The sequence below is a fragment of the Talpa europaea genome (assembly GCF_964194135.1).
Source record: "Talpa europaea genome assembly, chromosome: 7".
Lineage (NCBI taxonomy): Eukaryota > Metazoa > Chordata > Mammalia > Eulipotyphla > Talpidae > Talpa > Talpa europaea.
This window is the reverse complement of record NC_140074.1, coordinates 87,142,293-87,162,880: the sequence shown is the minus strand read 5'-3', so window position 1 is coordinate 87,162,880 and position 20,588 is coordinate 87,142,293. Positions and strand designations below refer to the sequence as shown.

At 42.1% G+C, this 20,588-nt stretch overlaps 1 protein-coding gene and 1 pseudogene across 2 annotated transcripts in view; one reads left to right on the top strand and one right to left on the bottom strand.

Annotated features, from left to right (window-relative positions):
• Positions 1-20,588, top strand: part of METTL16 (methyltransferase 16, RNA N6-adenosine) — a 63,659-nt gene that overhangs the window by 33,837 nt on the left and 9,234 nt on the right. The window contains exons 6-7 of the mRNA XM_084237525.1: positions 5,501-5,570; positions 8,557-8,646. Of these exons, the coding sequence (XP_084093651.1) occupies positions 5,501-5,570; positions 8,557-8,646 (160 nt within the window). The remainder of the gene's footprint in view (positions 1-5,500; positions 5,571-8,556; positions 8,647-20,588) is intronic.
• On the bottom strand, positions 9,018-9,327 carry LOC311174263 (mitochondrial import inner membrane translocase subunit TIM14-like; annotated as a pseudogene). The gene has a single exon. The product of its transcript is annotated as a mitochondrial import inner membrane translocase subunit TIM14-like (transcript).

The following is a 20,588-nucleotide window of genomic DNA, read 5'->3' as shown; positions in this document are numbered from 1 at the left end:
TTGTTGGAGAATATCCTTATTTTTCCTTTAAGTTTGAAGGATAATTTTGTAGGATACAGAATTCTAGAGTTTTGGTTTTTTTTTTTTAAATTTATTTATTTATTCATACAAGCACTGGGTATAGTCCGAAGCACGGGAGAGTGAGAGAATTCACCAGAGACAGAGCAGGGACTAGAGTGGTGTTTTTTTTCCCTCTCAACACTTCACTTTATTTATTTTTTATAAAGCTGCTCTTACTTTATTTTTTATTTTTTTAAGATTGATTTATTCATTTACACAAGATCTAGGGTACAGGCCAGATGTGCGGGAGGTGAGAGGATTCACCAGAGACAGAGCAGGTAACAGAACAGGCAGACTGATGAAATACACTGCTGAGGGGAACAGCGGGCACGACAGGAGAGGTCTGCCGTGCCGTGAGGGACCCTTGCCGGCCGGCGGGGAACAGCTTCACAGTGCGGCACACAATGACCTGCGCCACCAGGGGAGGCCCTCAACACTTCACTTTAAATACTTTAGTCCAGGGCCTCCCTGGTGGAGCAAGGGGTTAAGTCGCACCACTATGAAGCTATTGGCAGCCACTGCAGGAGCTAACCCACATGGCACAGCAGACCTCTCCTGTCTCACCCTCTGCTCCCCTCAGCAGTGCATTTCAGTCATTCTGCCTGTTCTGTTCCCCACTCTGTCTCTGGTGAATCCTCTCACCACCTATACCTCTGGTACCCCAGTTCTTGTATGCAAAAATAAATCTTTTAAAAAAATACTGCAGTCCACTTTCTTTTTTCTTGCATGGTTTCTAAAGACAAGTTGGGTATAATTCTTATCTTTGTTCCTCTATAGGTAAGGCATTTCCCTCTTACCTATAGAGTAAGGTTTCTTTCAGGATTTCTTTTTTTATCTTTGATTTTCTGTTTTTTTAAAAATCTTATGCCTAGGTGTGGGTGGAGGGACAGGACATTTTTCCTGCTCATTGTTTTTTCAGCATCCTGTATGTATGGTTTGGTGGGCATAGAAGAACTGTGATACAAGTGTGAAGTTCACAATCCAAAGGTATAAGTTCAATAAAAGACTGAGACCTAATAATATGATTGTAGAATGCTTCCCCTCCCCCACATCTCACCAATGTATTACTAAAGGTCAGCATTAATATTCTCCCAAACATTAATTTGGGAGAAATTGTTAATCATTATTGTTTCAAATATTTCTTCTTTTTCTTTTTCTCTTTTCCTTCATTTTCCTTCTGTACTTTTCACACACATAATTTTACACCTTACTTTGTAGTTATCCCACAATCCTTGGAATTTTTTTTCCAGTGTTTTTTTCTCTGTGGTTTTTGGTTTGACAGTTCCAAATAAGCTATCCTCAAGTTCAGAGATTCTTTCCTCAGTTCTACCCAGTCTACTAATATCCAGGCTACTAACAAGCCCCTTTAAGGCATTCTTCCTTTCTCATGCAATTTTAATCTATAGCATTTCTTTTTGGTTCTGTATTAGAACTTCCATCTCAGTGCTTACATTGTCCATTTGTTCTTTTTTTTTTTTTTTAATAGAGGCATGTTTTTTATTTATTTATTTATTTGTTTGTTCGTTTGTTTTTGTTTATACATGCACTGGGTACAGTCAGAAGCGCGGGAGGGTGAGAGAATTCACCAGAGCCAGAGCGGGGAGCAGAGCAGGCAGAAGGACCGAAGTACACTGCTGAGGGGAGCAGCGGGCGGCAGGAGAGGTCTGCGCGCCATGTGGGACCCTCCTCCGGTGGCCGGGGAGCAGCCGGGAATCGAACCGGCGCTGCAGAGGCTGGGGGCAGCTTCGCAACCCAGCGCTCAACCGCTGCGCCACCGGGGAGGCCCTGTCCATTTGTTCTTAAATGCTATCTGCTTTATCCATTGGACCCCTTCACATCTTAATCATAGTTGTTTAGTCTGGTTCTGATCCTTGTACTGTCTCTTCAAGCTGTGATTTTTGCCATTCTGTGTATCTTCCAATTTTTTCTTGATAGAAAGACATTATGTATTGGGTACAAGTTGCTGCTGACCTTTAGTAATATGTTGGTGAGATGTGGGGGAGGGGGGAACATGCTACAATTATATTATTAGGTCTCAGTCTTTTATTGAACTTGTACCTTTGCATTGTGAACTTCATACCTGTATCTCAGTTCTTCCTCTATGCCCATTTGATGGAATAGGATGGCTAGAGTAGGCTGGAATTGGTGCTGCCCTTCTAGGTCAGTTAATCTCTGATAAAACTGCAATAGGGGCAACATATCTTTTCCACCTGAGATCATGCAGGTGTTTCTTCTCCAACCTCCTCCCATTGCAAAGCTACAGAGGCAGCTCTCCTCCCAAGACTGCCCACCTGTGACAAACCTGTCCCTTTCAGGGGTAGCTCTTCTGCCCGCTTGTGTCTGTGCCAGCAACCTTTATTTCCCTTCCCTTTTTATAATAAACCTGCCCTTTTGAATATAAAAACAAAAAACTTGAATAGGTTAGACTCAGCTTCCCTAGTTTCTCCTGAGCTTTTACTAAGAACAGAATGCTCTGGTAGCTCTCCTGGGCTCCTCTTTCTATGCAGGTAGCTCTTAAACCTACTCCTTTAAAAAGTGCACCTCTTTCTGTGCCTGTGCAAGCATCCTTTTCTTTCCTTTCTTTTTTATATAATAAATGTGCCCGTTTGGATTTAAAAAAAAAAAAAAAAAGACCAGGATGCCCTGGCTTATTTCAAATGGTTCCTTTTCCCTTCCACTCCTTGGAAACAGGGAGGTTTTTTTTTTTCTCCATACGCAACATGAGAATCTGGTCAAGATCCTGGTGATTGGGTCCCCCTGGAGTTTATAATCTGATAGACTTGTCAGTGCTGAGTCTCCAGCACTTTGTACAAGTTCAGGTTTCCCTACCTCTGTCTTGGTTCTCATTGAGGTTTTTGTTTGTGGTTTTCTGCTCTAGCAAGTTGTGATTTTTTTGTTTCTTCCTGTTAGTCTTTCCAGTTTTATTTATTTATTTAAATAACATAGGAGAGTTCTTTTTTTTTATTTTTATTTTTTTTAAGATTTATTTATTTAGGGCCTTCCTGGTGGCGAAAGGGGTTAAGCACCGCACTATGAAGCAATTCGCAGCCTCTGCAGCATGAGTTCGATCCCTGGCCAGCCAAGGAGCAACCCACATGGCACAGCAGACCTCTCCTGTTCGCCCGCTGCTCCCCTCAGCAGTGTATTTCTGCCCATTCTGTTCCCCACTCTGTCTCTAGTGAATCCTCTCACCCCCCACCCCCCTGTATCTCTGGCCTGTACCCGAGCTCTTGTATGTATAATCTTTTTTAAAAAAGATTTATTTATTTATACATACAAGAGCTGGGGTACAGCCAGAGCTGTGAGGGGTGAAGATTCACCAGAAACAGAGTGGGGAACAGAACAGGTGGGTTGACTGAAATACACTGCTGAAGGGGAGCAGCGGGCAAGTAAGGAGAGGTCTGCTGCACTGTGTGGATCAGCTCCCTGGCTTGGGATCAAACCCATACCAGCTGAGACTTTAACCCCTGTGCCAACCAGGGAACTCCTAATTGGTTCATTTTTATGTCTTCCCTCTAGCACCTTGTACATGTTTTGTTATGGAGCATATTTCTCAACTGCTTTAATGTCCTCATCAGCTAAGTCTGTCATCTCTTTCCTATTTGTTGGTCTATTTCTAATGAGTGGTTTTTATCCTGATTGTGAACCATATTTTCCTGCTCTTAATGTCATAATATTTGACTGGATCTAGGACATTACAAATCTTATGTTTTGGGATATTTTGTTGTTTTCCTTCAAATGTGTTGGACTTTGCTTGACGTAGTTACTTGGGATCAACAGAATTTATCCTTTTGTGTCTTGCTTTTAAACATGCAAAACAACCTCTAGCTCCATTACTAGTCACTAGCCTTTACAGGACTTTACTAGATGCCCTGTTTATTAAGAAGGACTGTATTCTTTGGCTAGTAGGATCACAAAACTAGTTCCAGCTTAGGACTGCAGGAATTGTTCAGCCTACTGCTTTCTGGGGGTTCTTTCCCTAGCCTCATGGAATTCTACCACACATGTGCAGATTGTTATTCTGCAAAATATTCCTAGGAGCTCTTCCATGGAGGCCCAGAATTCTCTCTTTATATAATGCCTTCCTCACTTGTGTTTTGCTTTTTATTATTTTAAAATATTTATTGTTTTTTATTAATGCATTCAACAACTGGGGGTTGTCAGAGGTGTGGGGGGCGGTGAGAGGATTCACCAGAGACAGAGTGGGGAGCGAAACAGGTGGATCTACTGACATACACTGCTGAGGGGAGTAGTGGGCAAGACAGGAGAGATCTGCTGCGCTGTTTGGGTCGACCTCCCTGGCTAGGTATTGAACTCATGCTGCAGTGGCTGCTGACAGCTTCATAGTGCTGAGACTGAACCCCTTATACCACCAGGGAGGCCCTATTTTGCTTTTTAAATTCTTGCTGCTACAGCCTCCTGAACTCTCCATCCTCTTAAGTCATGAATTCAATAAGATTGTTGGACTGAGTTTCCTTTCCCTGCATTGCAGTTTGGAAATTTCCTTCAGGCAGTATGCTCTAGCAGTTGTATGGTTCACCTTCTTTGTTTTTCTCTGAGATTATAGCTCTTCGCTGCAGTTGTCCAGTGTCTGCAAAAAGATGCTTCATATATTGTGTCCAGTTTTTCGGTTGTTTATGGTAGGGCAATTTCCATAGTAGTTAATACTACACAGGCAGAAGCAGAAGTCCTGCATAATTTTATACTTTGTAAAGTTTTTAGAATAATTAGAAGGAATAAATTCTCTTCTTTTACCTTTTCACTGGTTTGCTCCATCTTCTCCCACGCATGCTATTATGAATTTGTATGTACTGTAGAATAAGTTAATTTCATGTTCTGTTGAAAGTACTGCAGTACATATCCTTAACTAACCTATCAGAAGATAGAGTCATGGTGTAATTTTTCTCAGCATGGTGTATGGGAGTTGTTGATAAAAATGTTTTTTATTGTTATTTATTAACTAATTTCTGTTCTAAAGAATTTTTTTAAATATTTATTTATTTATTTATACAAGAAGCGGGGTACAGGCCAGAAGTGCGGGAGGGTGAGAGGATTCACCAGAGACAGAGTAAGGAGCAGAATAGGCAGACTGTCTGAAGTACACTGCTGAGAGGAGAAGCGGACAAGACAGGTGAGGTCTGCTTCACCATGTGGGTTGCTCCCTATCCAGCTGGGGAGCAAACTTGTGCTGCAAAGTCTGCCGATTGCTTCATAGTGGGACGCTTAATGCCTTGTGCCACCAGGGAGGCCCAGTTTTTTTAAATTACTTTGTGCTTATTTTCCTTGAGTAGATTGGTCTTTGTCTAAATACTTTATACACAATTCTTTGTCATTTAGTATTTGTTTGATACTGTTCTCATCTTTGCATATGACTGATGCTTACTTTAAAAATAGAACCATATAAACAGTGTTTTACTTTTGTGATTTTTATTTCTCCTAGGTGGTATAGCTGTATGCTGGGAAAGAAATGCAGCCTGGCTCCTCTGAAGGAAGAACTTCGTGTACAAGGGGTAAGGCCATCATTACTATTCTGATGTACTACTTTTCTTTTTTTTTCCAAAGATTTATTTATTCATGCACACGAGAGCTGGGGTACAGGCCAGAGATGCGAGGGAGGGGTGTAAGAGGATCCACCAGAGACAGAGTGGGGAACAGAACAGGCAGACTGACTAAAACACAGCCGAGGGAAGTAGCGGACAAGACAGGAGAGGTCTGTTTGGCCATGTGGGTTGCTCCCTGGCCGGCTGGGGATCGAACTTGTGCTGCAGAGACTTCGGATTGCTTCACAGTGAGGTGCTTAACCCTGTGTGCTACCAGGGAGGCCCCTGATGTACTACTTTTTCTGCTGGTTGGAGCAAAAAATTTTCTTTTATACACGAAAACTGTTTTATTTTTACTTGTTTACTTTTGTGATTTTAAAATTAAAAGGTTGAAAAAAAAATTAAATTAAATTAAAAGGTTGGGCCTCCCTGGTGGCGCAAGGGGCTAAGCACCACACTATGAAGCAATCTGCAGCCTCTGTAGCACGAGTTCGATCCCCGACTGGCCAGGAAGCAGCCCACATGGCACAGCAGACCTCTTTTGTCTTGCCTGCTCCTCCCCTCAGCAGTGTATTTCAGTGGATCTGCCTGTTCTGTTCCCCACTCTGTCTCTGGTGAATCCTTTCACCCCCACATCTCTGGCCTGTCCCCCAGCTCTTGTATGCATAAATAAATCTTTAAAAAAAAATTAAAAGCGGCCCTCCCCGGTGGCGCAGAGGTTGAACGCTGGGTTGTGAGGCTGCCCGCTGCCTCTGCGCTGCCGGTTCGATCCCTGGCTGCTCCCCGGCTGCTCCCCGGCCGCTCCCCGGCCACCGGAGGAGGGTCCCACATGGCGCGCGGACCTCTCCTGCCGCCTGCTGCTCCCCTCAGCGGTGTGCGTCGGTCCTTCTGCCTGCTCTGCTCCCCGCTCTGGCTCTGGTGAATTCTCTCACCCTCCCGTGCTTCTGACTGTGCCCAGTGCTTGTATAAATAAATAAATAAATAAATCTAAAAAAAAATTAAAAGGGACTTTTTTTTTTTTTTTTTTTTTTTATTTTTTTTTTTTTTTTTAATAGAGGCATGCTTTATTTATTTGTTTGCTGGTTTGTTTGTTTTGTTTATACAAGCACTGGGTACAGTCAGAAGCGCGGGAGGGTGAGAGAATTCACCAGAGCCAGAGCGGGGAGCAGAGCAGGCAGAAGGACCGAGGTACACTGCTGAGGGGAGCAGCGGGCGGCAGGAGAGGTCTGCGCGCCATGTGGGACCCTCCTCCGGTGGCCGGGGAGCAGCCGGGGATCGAACCGGCGCCACAGAGGCCGTGCGCAGTTTCGCAACCCAGCGCTCAACCGCTGCGCCACCGGGGAGGCCCAAAAGGGACTTTTAATAAAAAATTGTTAGAGGGCCTCCCCGGTGGCACAGCGGTTTAGCGCTGGGTTGCGAAGCTGCCCGCGGCCTCTGCGGCGCCAGTTCGATCCCCAGCTGCTCCCCGGCCACCGGAGGAGGATCCCACATGGTGCGCAGACCTCTCCTGCCACCCACTGCTCCCCTCAGCAGTGTACTTCAGTCCTTCTGCCTGCTCTGCTCCCCACTCTGGCTCTGGTGAATTCTCTCACCCTCCCGCGCTTCTGACTGTACCCAGTGCATGTATAAACAAAACAAACAAACAAACAAACAAACATAATAAATAAATAAAAACATGCCTCTATAAAAAAAAAAACTATTAAAAAAAAGTTGTTAGATCTATCATTGACAATTTTTATAAAATAGACAGGAAAATCAAGATTAGAATACCAGAGAAACAACCAGAAATCAAAAACCTGGTGTCTGCGTACCACTGACCCCACATCTGACTCCTTTGGAATTATAGAAAACTAAAGGCAACCTAAATTAAGGGGACTTGTTCCACATCACAAATCTTAGTTTTCAAAGAACATCTAGAATCAGAGGATAACTTAAGTCTAGTGTACTTCCTGCTATGGTGACTGTCTACATGGGTTCTGCAACTTTCTTCTATTTTTAAAAGCAGGTGGCAAATAATTTCTTCCCCCCATCCCTCTTCCAGTTTATTTTTTGGTATGAAGAAGTTATGAGTAGGAGGACTTTTCAGGGAAACTGATTAGATGTGCATTCAATGGTAGAAGTCAGGTTCCTGATTTCTCTATTTCTCCTGTTTTTCTCTTTAACACCTTTTCTTTGTTAAAATTATAATAGCTACAGAGTAGTTTCATTTTCTTTCCTAAAATTTGATAGAAGGGAGTGTACATAGCTGTGTTTAGCCAGTCATGGTGGTCCTCTTTCTTAAAAAAAAAAGATAACAAAAAAAATCCCTTTTGAATCATTTTACCAATTATTCTCTGAAGACCTGTTTTTTTGTTTTCACTTTGGTTTGATTTCGGTTTTTTTATATTTCAGTCTTTAAGCCAGAACTGGAAATTCCCCCCAATGATTTATGAAAAAAATAAAATAAAATAGCCTTCTTGGGAAATAATTTATTCATTGATTATTACATAGCTATGCATTACTGGTTTTGGATAGTAATATTTGTTAACTCATAAAAAGAGAGACCAGGGCCTCCCTGGTGGCGCAGCTGTTGAGCGCTGGGTTGCGAAGCTGCCCTCAGCTTCTGCAGCACCGGTTCGATCCCCGGCTGCTCCCCTTCCACCGGAGGAGGGTCCCACATGGCGCGCAGACCTCTCCTGACGCCCGCTGCTCCCCTCAACAGTGTACTTCGGTCCTTCTGCCTGCTCTGCTCCCCGCTTTGGCTCTGGTGAATTCTCTCACCCTCCTGTGCCTCTGACTGTACCCAGTGCTTGTATAAATAAATAAATAAATAAATATTAAGAAAAAATAAAAAAAACTTAAAAAAAAAAAAAAGAGAGAGAGAGAGACCAGTATATAATTTAATATGAGGCATCAGCCTGAAACATACTGGTAGAATGATTTCAATTAGATGAAATGCTGTGTTTATTTGTTTCAGGTTCCTAAAGTCACATACACTGAATTCTGTCAAGGTCGGACAATGAGATGGGCTTTAGCTTGGAGTTTTTATGATGATGTAACAGTACCAGTAAGTAGAGAACTTGCTTCAGCTTCTCTAAATGCTAACACATGGTGGGTTTTAATAGGTCATAAATGATCTAAATGTGTACTGTTCTGTTTCCCTGGAGTTTGCCTCAAATGCTTATGTCAAAATGGAATGTGGTGGTTTTCTAGTTTGTTGTTTTTGTTATTTAGATGGTATATATTAATAATATAGCATTAATGGCCAAATATTCTGATTAACAAATAGTTGATCTAAAGCCCTCAAATTGAAACAGAAACACTTCTCCCAAATCATTTTTAATGATTAAAAATCATTTTTTAAATTTATAGCTTTGAAGCATTTTATTAAAAAGTTGAAACACACAAACTAATAATAAAATTCATCATATATTTACTTCATTTTTTAGCTTGACCTTCTAGTAAACCTGCTAGTGTCATTGATTTTGACTGCTATATAAGGAGATTCTCCCTTATCTGGGTGATTTAAAAGCATAATTTGTAGATGAGCATCTCTTACTTTTCCTTTATTGGCAATAGGGCTTATGCCTAGAATTAATACTGCTTCATGTTTTGTTATTTTGTTTTAAAATCCACCTCTGTAATAGCCACCACTGAAAGCAAATTTTGGTAGACTTTGGGAAACATAACTGTCTGCAAATCCTGTGGCAGCAGTGGTCAGTCCAACTGCTGCCACTGTAGTGGCCATGGCTGTGGCTCAGCTCCCCTCCCTCCACCAAGAGCACAGTTCACCACAGTCCAGAGACCATGGCCGCCAGACTGACCTCTACTAAAAAGTGACCTGGCCACCTGGAACATGATTTTAAGTAAGTCTTGGAAAGCTGACTTTGGTGACCATGGGCCTTTCTTTGTGGGTTTGAGTAACAATGATTGTTGCTAAGCAAACATCAATGAATTGGAAATCAGTCAACTAGGAATTAAAAATTCAGGTGGTTTATCCCCTTGCATCGCCTTGTGGGTATAATTATTCTGTTGGATATTCCTCAAGAATTAAAATTAAAGGCTGTTTATTTTCCTTTAACCACTGCTGCTTCCCTATAGTAGCTGTCTCCTGGGGGAACATAGAAATGGGTGCAAACTTTTGATGTATAACACTTAGGGATTATTCAAATGAAGGTTTCTATCTTAGCTTTAAGGTTAACGCTAGGATATTGATTAGTTTTGAAGCTGGGCAATAGGTCATTATCCTCGTCTCATATTCTTGAGCACTTTCTATTTAGAACTCTTAAAAAAATTATATGTTCTACAAAATTCTGTTTGCCCTCTCTGCTGCTGTATATCAAGTTAAAAATACTTCTGAACTAGTTAGATTGAATAATTTGTCTGGATTGTACTGAGAGGTGGTAATAGAATTATAGCATTAGTTATATATATTAGTTATATTGCATTAGTTCCTTGCAAGAGTGATTGACTTACTAGTTACCTATAGCCTTCTGCTTTAGGTTTATGCACACATTGCCCTGTATATATTCCCTCCTTTGATTTTATTTTTTTTTTAAGATTTATTTATGCATACAAGAGCTGGGGCACAGGACAGAGGTGTGGGGGGTGAGAGGACTCACCAGACACAGAGCAGGGAATAGAACAGGCAGACTCACCGAAACACACCACTGAGGGGAGCAGTGGGCGAGCCAGGAGAGTTCTGCTGCGCCATGTGAGTCACTCCCTGGCCAGCTGGAGATTGAACCCGTGCTGCAGAGGCTGCAGACCACCCCACAGGTTGCATCCTAACCCCTTGCACCACCAGGGATGCCCCTCCCTCCTTTGATATTTGTGAAAACCTAGTACTGGTCCTTCAGGTCTCTAATCCCTTGTCTATATAGTAGACTTGTATTGGATGTGCCTATCCCAGGATTTTGGCCTCACTTGGTCTCTGAAGTCATCTTAAATATTGGCGTGGCTATGAGCCACTTTCCCTTTTCTCACAGAGCAGAAATGTACAGGTGTACAAGGGGACAAATTGTAGCTATTTCTGAAGACACAAGCTCAAATCTGAAACTGAGCCTGTCTTTCCAGTACTTTGCAATTAGGCATGCTGCTGTGTTAAAATAAGTTTCCCAGTCAAGTTTGAAAGACCTTGTCTTGGAAGCCTAGATTTGCCCCTTTACAATTAAGTAGACTATCTAGAGGTTAGTATTTGAAATACTCATTGGTTAAAATGCTGCTTCTGCTTTTTAGACTTCCCTGAAGAATTATCCTTCTGTTGTCGTCTAGGATGCCCAGACTTTCACAACAATTTGTTAAAATCATTAGTAATGTCTTAGATTGTCCCTATGCAGACACTAATAGCTGCAGGAAAGTGGAACTGCATCTGTTTTCAAATGCACTCTGTTTCACTTGCCTCCCACATTTGTTGGCACCACAGGTGGAAGAGCTGACAATGAGCTCTGGCACTCTCCACATCATCTCAAAGACCATAGTCACCATGACCCTCTTGGATTACTATTTAAGATCAAACATCAAAGAGCCCTGTGTTTCTGTGTTAGCAAAATCAGCTTATTTCTAAGTCTTCCTGCCTCCCTCCTTGTCTTTTAGGCTACCCTCAAGCCCTGTTCATTTTCAGCCATCAAAGAATGCCTCTTGCTACGGACCTCAGGTTTCTCTCATGCCAGAGTAGTCCTCCCTCCCTACCATTCCCCCCAACCCAAAGCTGTTAATAATGCATTCCCAAGTGTTCCATTAGGTGCACTTAAACTGTTACAGGGAAAATGGCAATTTCTGATTTGTGGTAACCCAGCAACAGTTTCTTAGCACTGGTGCCCTTGATCAGCATCTGCTTTCCCAGGGGTAGTCCCAGGGCACTCATGAGGTTTTAGTGGACTGTCCTCTTCATGCTCCTTCCCTCTACCTGTACTTCTCACCCTATGCTTTATGAATTGCTCACCTGACTTTCCCCCTCTTGGCCCTGTTGGGAGTGGGGAAGGAGAATACTGCTTTAAATGAGGAGAGGAAGCCAACAACTAGAGCTAGTTAACCAGAAATATTGACCTACTTCCCCACACCACCTCCCACTCCTGCCTTTTAGGGTAAATGTGCAAGTTACTATGGCAACTCAGGCCTACTGACTTGTTTCTGTTGGTGCTGAATGCTGAAGAAGTTCTAATTCACTGCTGATTCATTTGCCTAAACCCATTGCTGTTATCTGGATCATTTTGAGCAATGAAAAGACAAGTCCTAGTGTTGATAGTATTTTTGTACAATCATTTTTACAATCATAGATTGATGATTAATGTAAGGAAGCATGTTCTTTACAGAACGCGAACAAGCCATTTAAAATGTATCTGGGGCCTCCCCAGTGGTGCAGTGGTTGAGCGCTGGGTTGCAAAGCTGCCCGCAGCCTCTGCAGCGCCGGTTCGATGCCCAGCCGCCAGGCGAGGGTCCCACATGGTGCGCAGACCTTTCCTGCCGCCTGCTGCTCCCCTCAGCAGTGTACTTCGGTCCTTCTGCCTGTTCTGCTTCCTGCTCTGGCTCTGGTGAATTCTCTCACCCTTCTGCGCTTCTGACTATACCCAGTGCTTGTATAAATAAGTAAATAAATATTTTTTTTTTTAAAAAAAGATTTCCTTTAAAATGTATCTGTCCCAGCTTCTCTAATTGCTTGAGGTATTATTTTAGCTTTCCTTTGTTTTCAGCAGTTTTGTTATTGTTAAAAAGGGAAAATAATATGACTCTAGTAAGTTGTCCATCTTTATGAGTATTACCCAGAAACTGGTTTAAAAAATTTATCCCCCTCCATCCAAAATATTCCTTTAAGCCTGGGGTTTTCTTGTCTGGGGAATAATAGCTTGAAAGCTTTTTGGAGAACAGATGGAGGGAAGGGGGTCAAATTAATTAGGTAACCTTGTTAGTGTCAGAGCTGGGGGTCTCCTGACACTGCTCTACTTACTTCATAGATTTTCAGACTAGTTCTAGATAGATTAGGGATTTCATGTGCATCCCCCAAGGGATGACAGTTGGGGACAGATGTCAGGTTGGTACTTCAGGCCTCACTTACTTTAACCAGAAATCATCTGTTTTTATTAATATCATGAATTGATTTCATTTGTTTAAAGCATTCTGCTATTAAGAAATGGTTGGAAAACTTAAAATATACCAGTCTGTTTGTTATACATTATGCTAAGAAACAGATATGATAATTAGGCAGCTGAACTTTGAGCAAAACCAAAGCTAAGAAGCTGCTTCTTCATTACTTTTCTTATTGTGATTTTCATTGTAGTAATACCAAACAAATATGATACCATTTTCTATCCCTTAGGATGATTAGTTCATGGGAGAGAAAAACATGAAATGTTGATACAGAATTTTATATGAGTAAATGCTGATGTATGAAACATAGGGACCAGAATGTTGTTCAGTTAGGGAATGCAGAACAGGAAGATGTTCAGACTGGGCTAGTTTGACGTGACTTCCTGGAGGAGGGATTTTCAGTGTCTGACCGGTGTTCAGTAAAGATTTGTTGAATGTTAAAAGGAATGATGTAGGACTTGTACTAAGATGCAACATTGTGGGCCTCCCCTGGTGGCGCAGGCGGTTGAGCGCTGCACTGTGAAGCTGTCCGCAGCCTCTGCAGCGCTGGTTGGATCACAGCAGGATTGCGAGGGTCCCACATGGCGCTGCAGACCTCTCCTGCCTCGCCTGCTGCTCCCTTCAGCAGTGTATTTTGTCAGTCTGCCTGTTCTGTTCCCTGTTCTGTCTCTGGTGAACCCTCTCACCCTCCCGTGCATCTGGCCTGTACCCCAGTTCTTGTATAAATAAATAAATCTTTAAAAAAAAAAAAGAAGCAACATTGTGAGCTGGACATTAATAGAATTGTGATAGTAATTTAAACCTGACAGTAATCAGTGAAGTAAATAATATTATCCCCACTTTCTAGATGAAGAAACTGGAGGCTCTAAAAAGGATGCATCCCAGATTAGTCTGATTTCACAACCTGAGCTATTAGTCACTCTGATACTCTGTTATCCAAAATACCCCCTTATATTCCAGCCTGGCCATGTAATAATCTACTCACGTGGGCCCTCATCATCTTGAGTATAGGCCGTGCCAAATGCCTGTCAAGTAAGAGTCACTTGGACTCATCCTAAGCTCACCATTCTGCTCAAAAACTCCTGAGTGACTATTTACTGCCATCATAAAGTATAACTCCTCATTTGGCTCCTTGGGCTTCCCAGATCTGTCCTTAGGTTTACTTTCCACCTAATCACTCCCTGCTTTCCTGACCATACTGTCTTATACCATATTAGTTTCCACAGACTTTTCATGATGCCAAAGTCATAGCTGACTTTGTACTATCTTTGCTTACAGCCCTTTGGTCTTTCCCGTGGACTTCCTTCCACAGCAGTCCAACTCAATTCCAACTTCGACATAAAGCCCTTCTAATCATTCAGCCCATAAAAACCTTTCGCTTCTTCTGGATTTGTACCTGTCTCTTTCAGTCATTTGTAGTTCTGCATAAACTTCCTTGTGTTGTATTTTGTATTGGTGTTTTGTTAAATGACACAGTGGATAACACCAAAGCTTACCGCATGTTGTATAGAAAATGCCTTTTGTGATCTGTCACCTATCTAGCTGTATGTAGGTTACTTGACTTTAAGCTTCAATGTTCTCATCTTAAATGGGGAGTAATAATAGTACCTCCCACTTAGGGCTGTTCTGAGGATTAAATGTACTTAATACAGTGCCTGATGTGAATTTAGTGTTCAGTAAATATATATTGTATTATTTCCCACCGTTTCTTCTTGCCCACCTCTTTGATGCTCCAAGAGCTGTTGTGATCTCTTATCTCTCCTCTAGGGTATTCCTCTCTGACCATCAGAGTCCTCATCTACCAAGTTAGTTCAGATACTATCTTCTGTAAATCTTACCCTCACTCATCCTAAGCTGGTAGTGAGATCCTCCTGTATTTATACTTTTTGTCCAGACTCCCATTATTGTATCTTTTATATGGCATCAAATTAGCATATTCTGGTCCTCAAATAATAATTGTTAAATGAATTAAAACAAAGGAATAAATGTATCACAGTGATTCTTAGACTTTTCTACTGATTTGTTCAGCTATAGCAGAAAATAGTTAAGGAGAAACCGCTGCGTATCAGGGTGACAATAAGGATGTTTCCAGGAAGTACGCATTGCTCAAGAAATCTTCTCTTTCTCTTTAAAATTAATTTGAATTTTGTATTCTATTCCATAATATGTATGTATGCTTTCCTGATTTTAAAAGTCAGTAACTTAATATTGAGTCAAATCAATAATCTGAGAGAATACCTGTATTTATCATTTGGTTCCATTGTTATTACTACAAAGTATGGTGAACAATAAGTTATTTTTATAAATCATGTATTTTTTTCATTTTATTTTACCTCTTTAATCCTAAAATGAAGCTTACAGAATATAGTGCTAGATTAGCAGGTCTGACATTCATTCTGTAACTGTTTGTCAAACATGTTATTTTGGTCTTGGCTTCTAATTTTTTTAATTCCTAAAAGAACTCTCTTTTGGAGTTTGGAATTTTGTTAAAATTCCCTTTAAACGGGGGCGGGGAAAGGAGGGCTTGGGGTCAAAATAAGGGGGTTGTAATTGTATGGGGAATATAAAAAATAAAATTTAAATAAAATGTGAAAAGAAAATTCCCTTCAAAGCCTACATGACTTATTTGGAATGTTATCTTAGGTGAAATGTTTTTGTATGCTTTTTTAAGATTTATTTATTTATGCGTATAAGATCTGGGGTACAGGCCAGAAGTGTGGGGGTGAGAGAATTCACCAGAGTCAGAGTGGGGAACAGAACAAGCAGATTGACCGAAATACACTGCTGAGAGGAGCAGTGACCCCTTGCGCCACCAGGGAGGCCCTATTTTTGTACTTTAAAAGTAGGTTTGATTTAAAAAGAAAAATAGCTGAAAGCTACTTCTTTTAATTATTGCATAGCTTCTTAAACTACTGTAATAAGTGGTCTCAAAGTGACTACTTTAAGGAACCAGCCTTCCCTTCAATGTGAATGTACTATGGTCATTGTTTTTGAAAAGTCAACCTTACTGATTTATAGTATATACTAGAAACACTTTGATTCCTCTTTTAATTTGGAAGTTCCACGAGGGCAGAAACCATATATTAATTCATCTGTAAATTTTTTTAGCAGTACTTGCTTTTTCTACCTTCCTTTCTTTATTAGAGAAAAGGGGATTAAGTTTGAGAGCCCCACTTTTTTTTCAATTTTAATGTTTACTAATTTGTTATTTTTTATATTTCCTTATGGTAAACCTTTTAGAAATATTAATTTTTATAAAATATTTATTTATACAAGCACTGGGCACAGTCAGAAGTGCAGGAGGGTGAGAGAATTCACCAGAGCCAGAGCGGGTAACAGAACAGGCAGACTGATGAAGTACACTGCTGAGGGGAGCAGCAGGCGCTGCAGGAGAGGTCTGTCGCGCCATGTGGGACCCTCGCTGGCGGCTGGGAATCGAACTGGCGCTGCAGAGGCTGTGGGCAGCTTTGCAGCCCAGCGCTCAACCGCTGTGCCACCAGGGAGGCCCTAGAAGTATTAATTTTTTTAGGGCCTCCCTGGTGGCTCAAGGGGTTAAGACGCAACCTATGAAGCTATCCACAGCCACTGCAGCACGAGTTTGATCCCCGGCCAGGGAGCAACCCACATGGCACAGCAGACCTCTCCTGTCACGCCTGCTGCTCCCCTCAGCAGTGCATTTCAGTCGATCTGCCCTTTCTGTTCCCCGCTCTGTCTCTGGTGGATCTCACACCTCCCCCCACCCCCCACCTCTGACCTGAACCCAGTTCTTGTATGCATAAATAAATCTTTAAAAAATTAATATATATAGAAATCTTTAAAAATTAATACTTTTTTTAAGATTTTATTTATGCATACAAGAACTGGGGTACAGACCAGAATCATGGGGGGTGAGAGGATTCACCCAGAGACAGAGTAGGGAACAGAACAGGCAGACTGAGTGAAATACACTACTAAGGGAAACAACAGGTGAGACAGGAGAGGTCTGCTGCGCCATGTGGGTAGCTCCCCGGCCAGCCGGGGATTGAACTGCTGCTGCAGAGGCTGTGGATAGCTTCATAGTGCTGTGCTTAATTAACCCCTTGTACCACCAGGGAGGCCCAGAAATACCAATTTTTCTTAAAGGAGGGGAAATTTACCATAACACTACCACCAAAAGATCACCACTGTTAGCAGTTGAGTGTGTATTTCACATATTCAAAAGACTCAAAAGTAGTAGCTTTCTTTTTTAAATCAATTTCTAATACAGAAAACTACACATTTAGTAGTACACAAAAGTATGATAAAAACAACTTAGCCCCATCTTAGCCACTTAATTCTATCCCACTCCCCAGAAAGAACGTATTTTGTAGATACTGCTTTCTAGAGTGATTGCCTTCATAACTCTTTTTTTTTTTTTAAATTTTTTTTTTTTTTTTTTATAGAGGCATGTTCCATTTATTTATTTGTCTGCTTGTTTGTTTGTTTTGTTTATACATGCACTGGGTACAGTCAGAAGCGCGGGAGGGTGAGAGGATTCACCAGAGCCAGAGCGGGGAGCAGAGCAGGCAGAAGGACCGAAGGACACTGCTGAGGGGAGCAGCGGGCGGCAGGAGAGGTCTGCGCGCCATGTGGGACCCTCCTCCGGTGGCCGGGGAGCAGCCGGGGATCGAACTGGCGCCGCAGAGGCCACGGGCAGCTTCACAACCCAGCGCTCAACCGCTGCGCCACCGGGGAGGCCCTGCCTTCATAACTCTTGATCTGTGCTGTCCACTGTATGGGCTAATAGCCACTTGTGGCTTTTTAAATGAAAATGAATATTTATTTATTTATTTATTTTTAAAGATTTATTTATTTATACAAGAACGGGGTATAGGCCAGATGCGCGGGAGGGTGAGGGGATTCACCAGAGACAGAGTGGGGAAGAGAACAGGCAGACTGACGAAATACACTGCTGAAGGGAGCAGCAGGCACGACAGGAGAGGTCTGCTGTGCCATGTGGGTTGCTCCCTCGCTGGCCAGGATCAAACCAGCTCTGCAGAGGCTACGGACAGCTCACAGAGCTGCGCTCGACAGCCTGTGCCACCAGGGGAGGCCCAGAAAATGAATTTAAATTTCAGGGTTTTTAGTCTCAATAGCTGCAATTCAAGTATTTAATAGCAACATGTGACTGGAACCTACTTTATAGAATAGCACAGATAAAGAACATTTATCACAGGGGCCTCCCCGGTGGCGCAGCGGTTGAGCGCTGGGTTGCGAAGCTGCCCGCGGCCTCTGCGGCGCCGGTTCGATCCCCGACTGCTCCCTGGCCACCGGAGGAGGATCCCACATGGTGCGCAGACCTCTCCTGCCACCCGCTGCTCCCCTCAGCAGTGTACTTCAGTCCTTCTGCCTGCTCTGCTCCCCACTCTGGCTCTGGTGAATTCTCTCACCCTCCCGCGCTTCTGACTGTACCCAGTGCATGTATAAACAAAAAAACAAACAAACAAATATAATAAATAAATAAACAAACAAACAAACAAATAAATAAATAAAGCATGCCTCTATTAAAAAAAAAAACATTTATCACAGAAAGTTCTAATGGTCACAACTACTGTAGATAAAAATATGCTTTAGGGCCTCCCCGGTGGTGCAGTGGGTTGAGCGCAGCGCTGTGAGGCTGTCTGCAGCTTCTGCAGCGCCTGTTCAATTCCCAGCAGGCCAGGGAGATTCCCACATGGTGAGGCAGACCTCTCCTGTCTCACCCACTGTTCCCCTCAGCAGTGTACTTCGGTCCTTCTGCCTGTTCTGCTCCCTGCTCTGTCTCTGGTGAATTCTCTCAGCCTCCCGTGCCTCTGGCCTGTACCCCAGTGCCTTACATAAATAAATAAATCTTAAAAAAAAAAAATGTTTAAAAAAATATGCTTTAACCTTAGTTTTTGATTTATCAACTTTAGTTTCAATTACCTTGTTTCTGTTTAGATATAGTTTCATAAATTTAAAGACACGTGTAATATCATTAAATAAATAATATGTGTATTATATGTATATTCATAATATAAATGTGGTGTCACAATAAATATGCTAAGTATATCTGTTATAAATTTAAATTTTTAAATGACTTATTGACAAGTAACCCAAATTTCCTCATGCTTATTCCCAGTTGCTAACCCCTCCCTCTCTCAGTCTCCTGCCATCAGTCATCATGGATTGGTCTTGTCTGTTTGTAGCCTTTAGTATCTGAGTTCTTTCATGACAAGTATATATGTGGGATTCCTCTACTCTATATTGTTGTGCGAGAAAGAAGTCGTTCTTTGGAATAATGTTACTGTATTGTACGAATAGGCTATAATTTCTTTTTTTTTTTTAAGATTTATTTATTTATACAAGCACTTGGTGCAGTCAGAGGCGCGGGAGGGTGAGAGAATTCACCAGAGGCAGAGCAGGGAGCAGAGCAGGCAGAAGGACCAAAGTACACTGCTGATGGGAGCAGCAGGCGGCAGGAGAGGTCTGCGCGCCATGTGGGACCCTCGCCCGGTGGCTGGGGATCGAACCAGCGCTACAGAGGCTGCGGGCAGCTTTGCAACCCAGCGCTCAACCGCTGCGCCACCAGGGAGGCCCTAGGCTATAATTTCTTAATCTATTCTACCATGCAGAGACATTTGAGTTGTTTACAATATGTGGCTATTATGAATAATGTTTCTGTGAACATTCTTGTACAGCAATTTTACATTTCAGTTGAGTGTAAACTAGGAGCAGAACTGCTATGGAGTATGATTAAGTTCAACTCTAGTAAATCCTCCTAAAGGAGTTGTTTATACCTAGCAGATAGTATCTGCAGTTGTTCCACATCTTCAACACTTGGTAGTCTTAAGAATTATGTCATTATGTTTTATTTTGCATTTCCCTGATAACTAATGAAGTGTAATGTCTTTTATCTGTCAAGTATTTGCAGATTCTCTTTCTGTCAGCTGTCTAAATTTCTTGCCTATTTTACTACTGGATTTTGTTGGCTTGCTTTTTTGATTCATTTGAAGGCATTATCAGTATTTTCTGGTTTTGAGCCCCCTTTTAGTTATATATTGCTAATATCTTCTCAGACTGTACCTTGACACCTTTTAATCAACAAAAAAATTGTAATAATTTAACCCAATGTACCTTTAGGTTGGTTATTACTTTTTGCATCTTCTTTATCTCAAGGTTAAATCTTTCAAGTTCATGAATATATCTTATATTATTTTCTAGATGCTTTATTATTTGAAGAACTTTTTTTTTAAAGATTTATTTATTTATGCATACAAGAGCTGGGGTACAGGCCAAAGATGAGGGGGTGAGAGGATTCACCAGAGACAGAGTGGGGAACAGAACAGGCAGAATGACTGAAATACACTGCTGAGGGGAGCGCAGGCAAGACAGGAGAGGTCTGCTTCTCCATATGGGGAGCTCCCTGGCTGGCCGGGGATCAAACTCGTGCTGCAGAGTCTGCGTATTGCTTCATAGTGCAGTGCTTAACCCCTTGCGCCACCAGGGAGGCCCTATTTGAAGGCCTTTCATTTAAAAGAAATCTTTATTTTGGAAAATTTCAAATTTATAAAAAGATTGGAAGACTAAGCCTCCCTGGTGGCACAAAGGGTTAAGTGTCAGTATTAAGAAGCTATCCACAGGCACCGCAACATGAGTTCAATCCCCGGGCTGGGAGCTGACCCACATGGCACAGCAGACCTCTCCTGTCTGCCCACTGCTCGCCTCAGCAGTGTATTTCAGTAGATCTGCCTGTTCTGCTCTTCCCACTCTGTCTCTGGTTAATTCTCTTACCCACCCCCACCCCCCATACCTCTGGCCTACACTGCAGTTCTTGTATGCATACATAAATTTTTTAAAAATAAATTTTTCTTTTTTTTTTTTCCTTTTTTTTTTTTTTAAGATTTATTTATACAAGCACTGGGTATAGTCAGAAGCGCAGGAGGG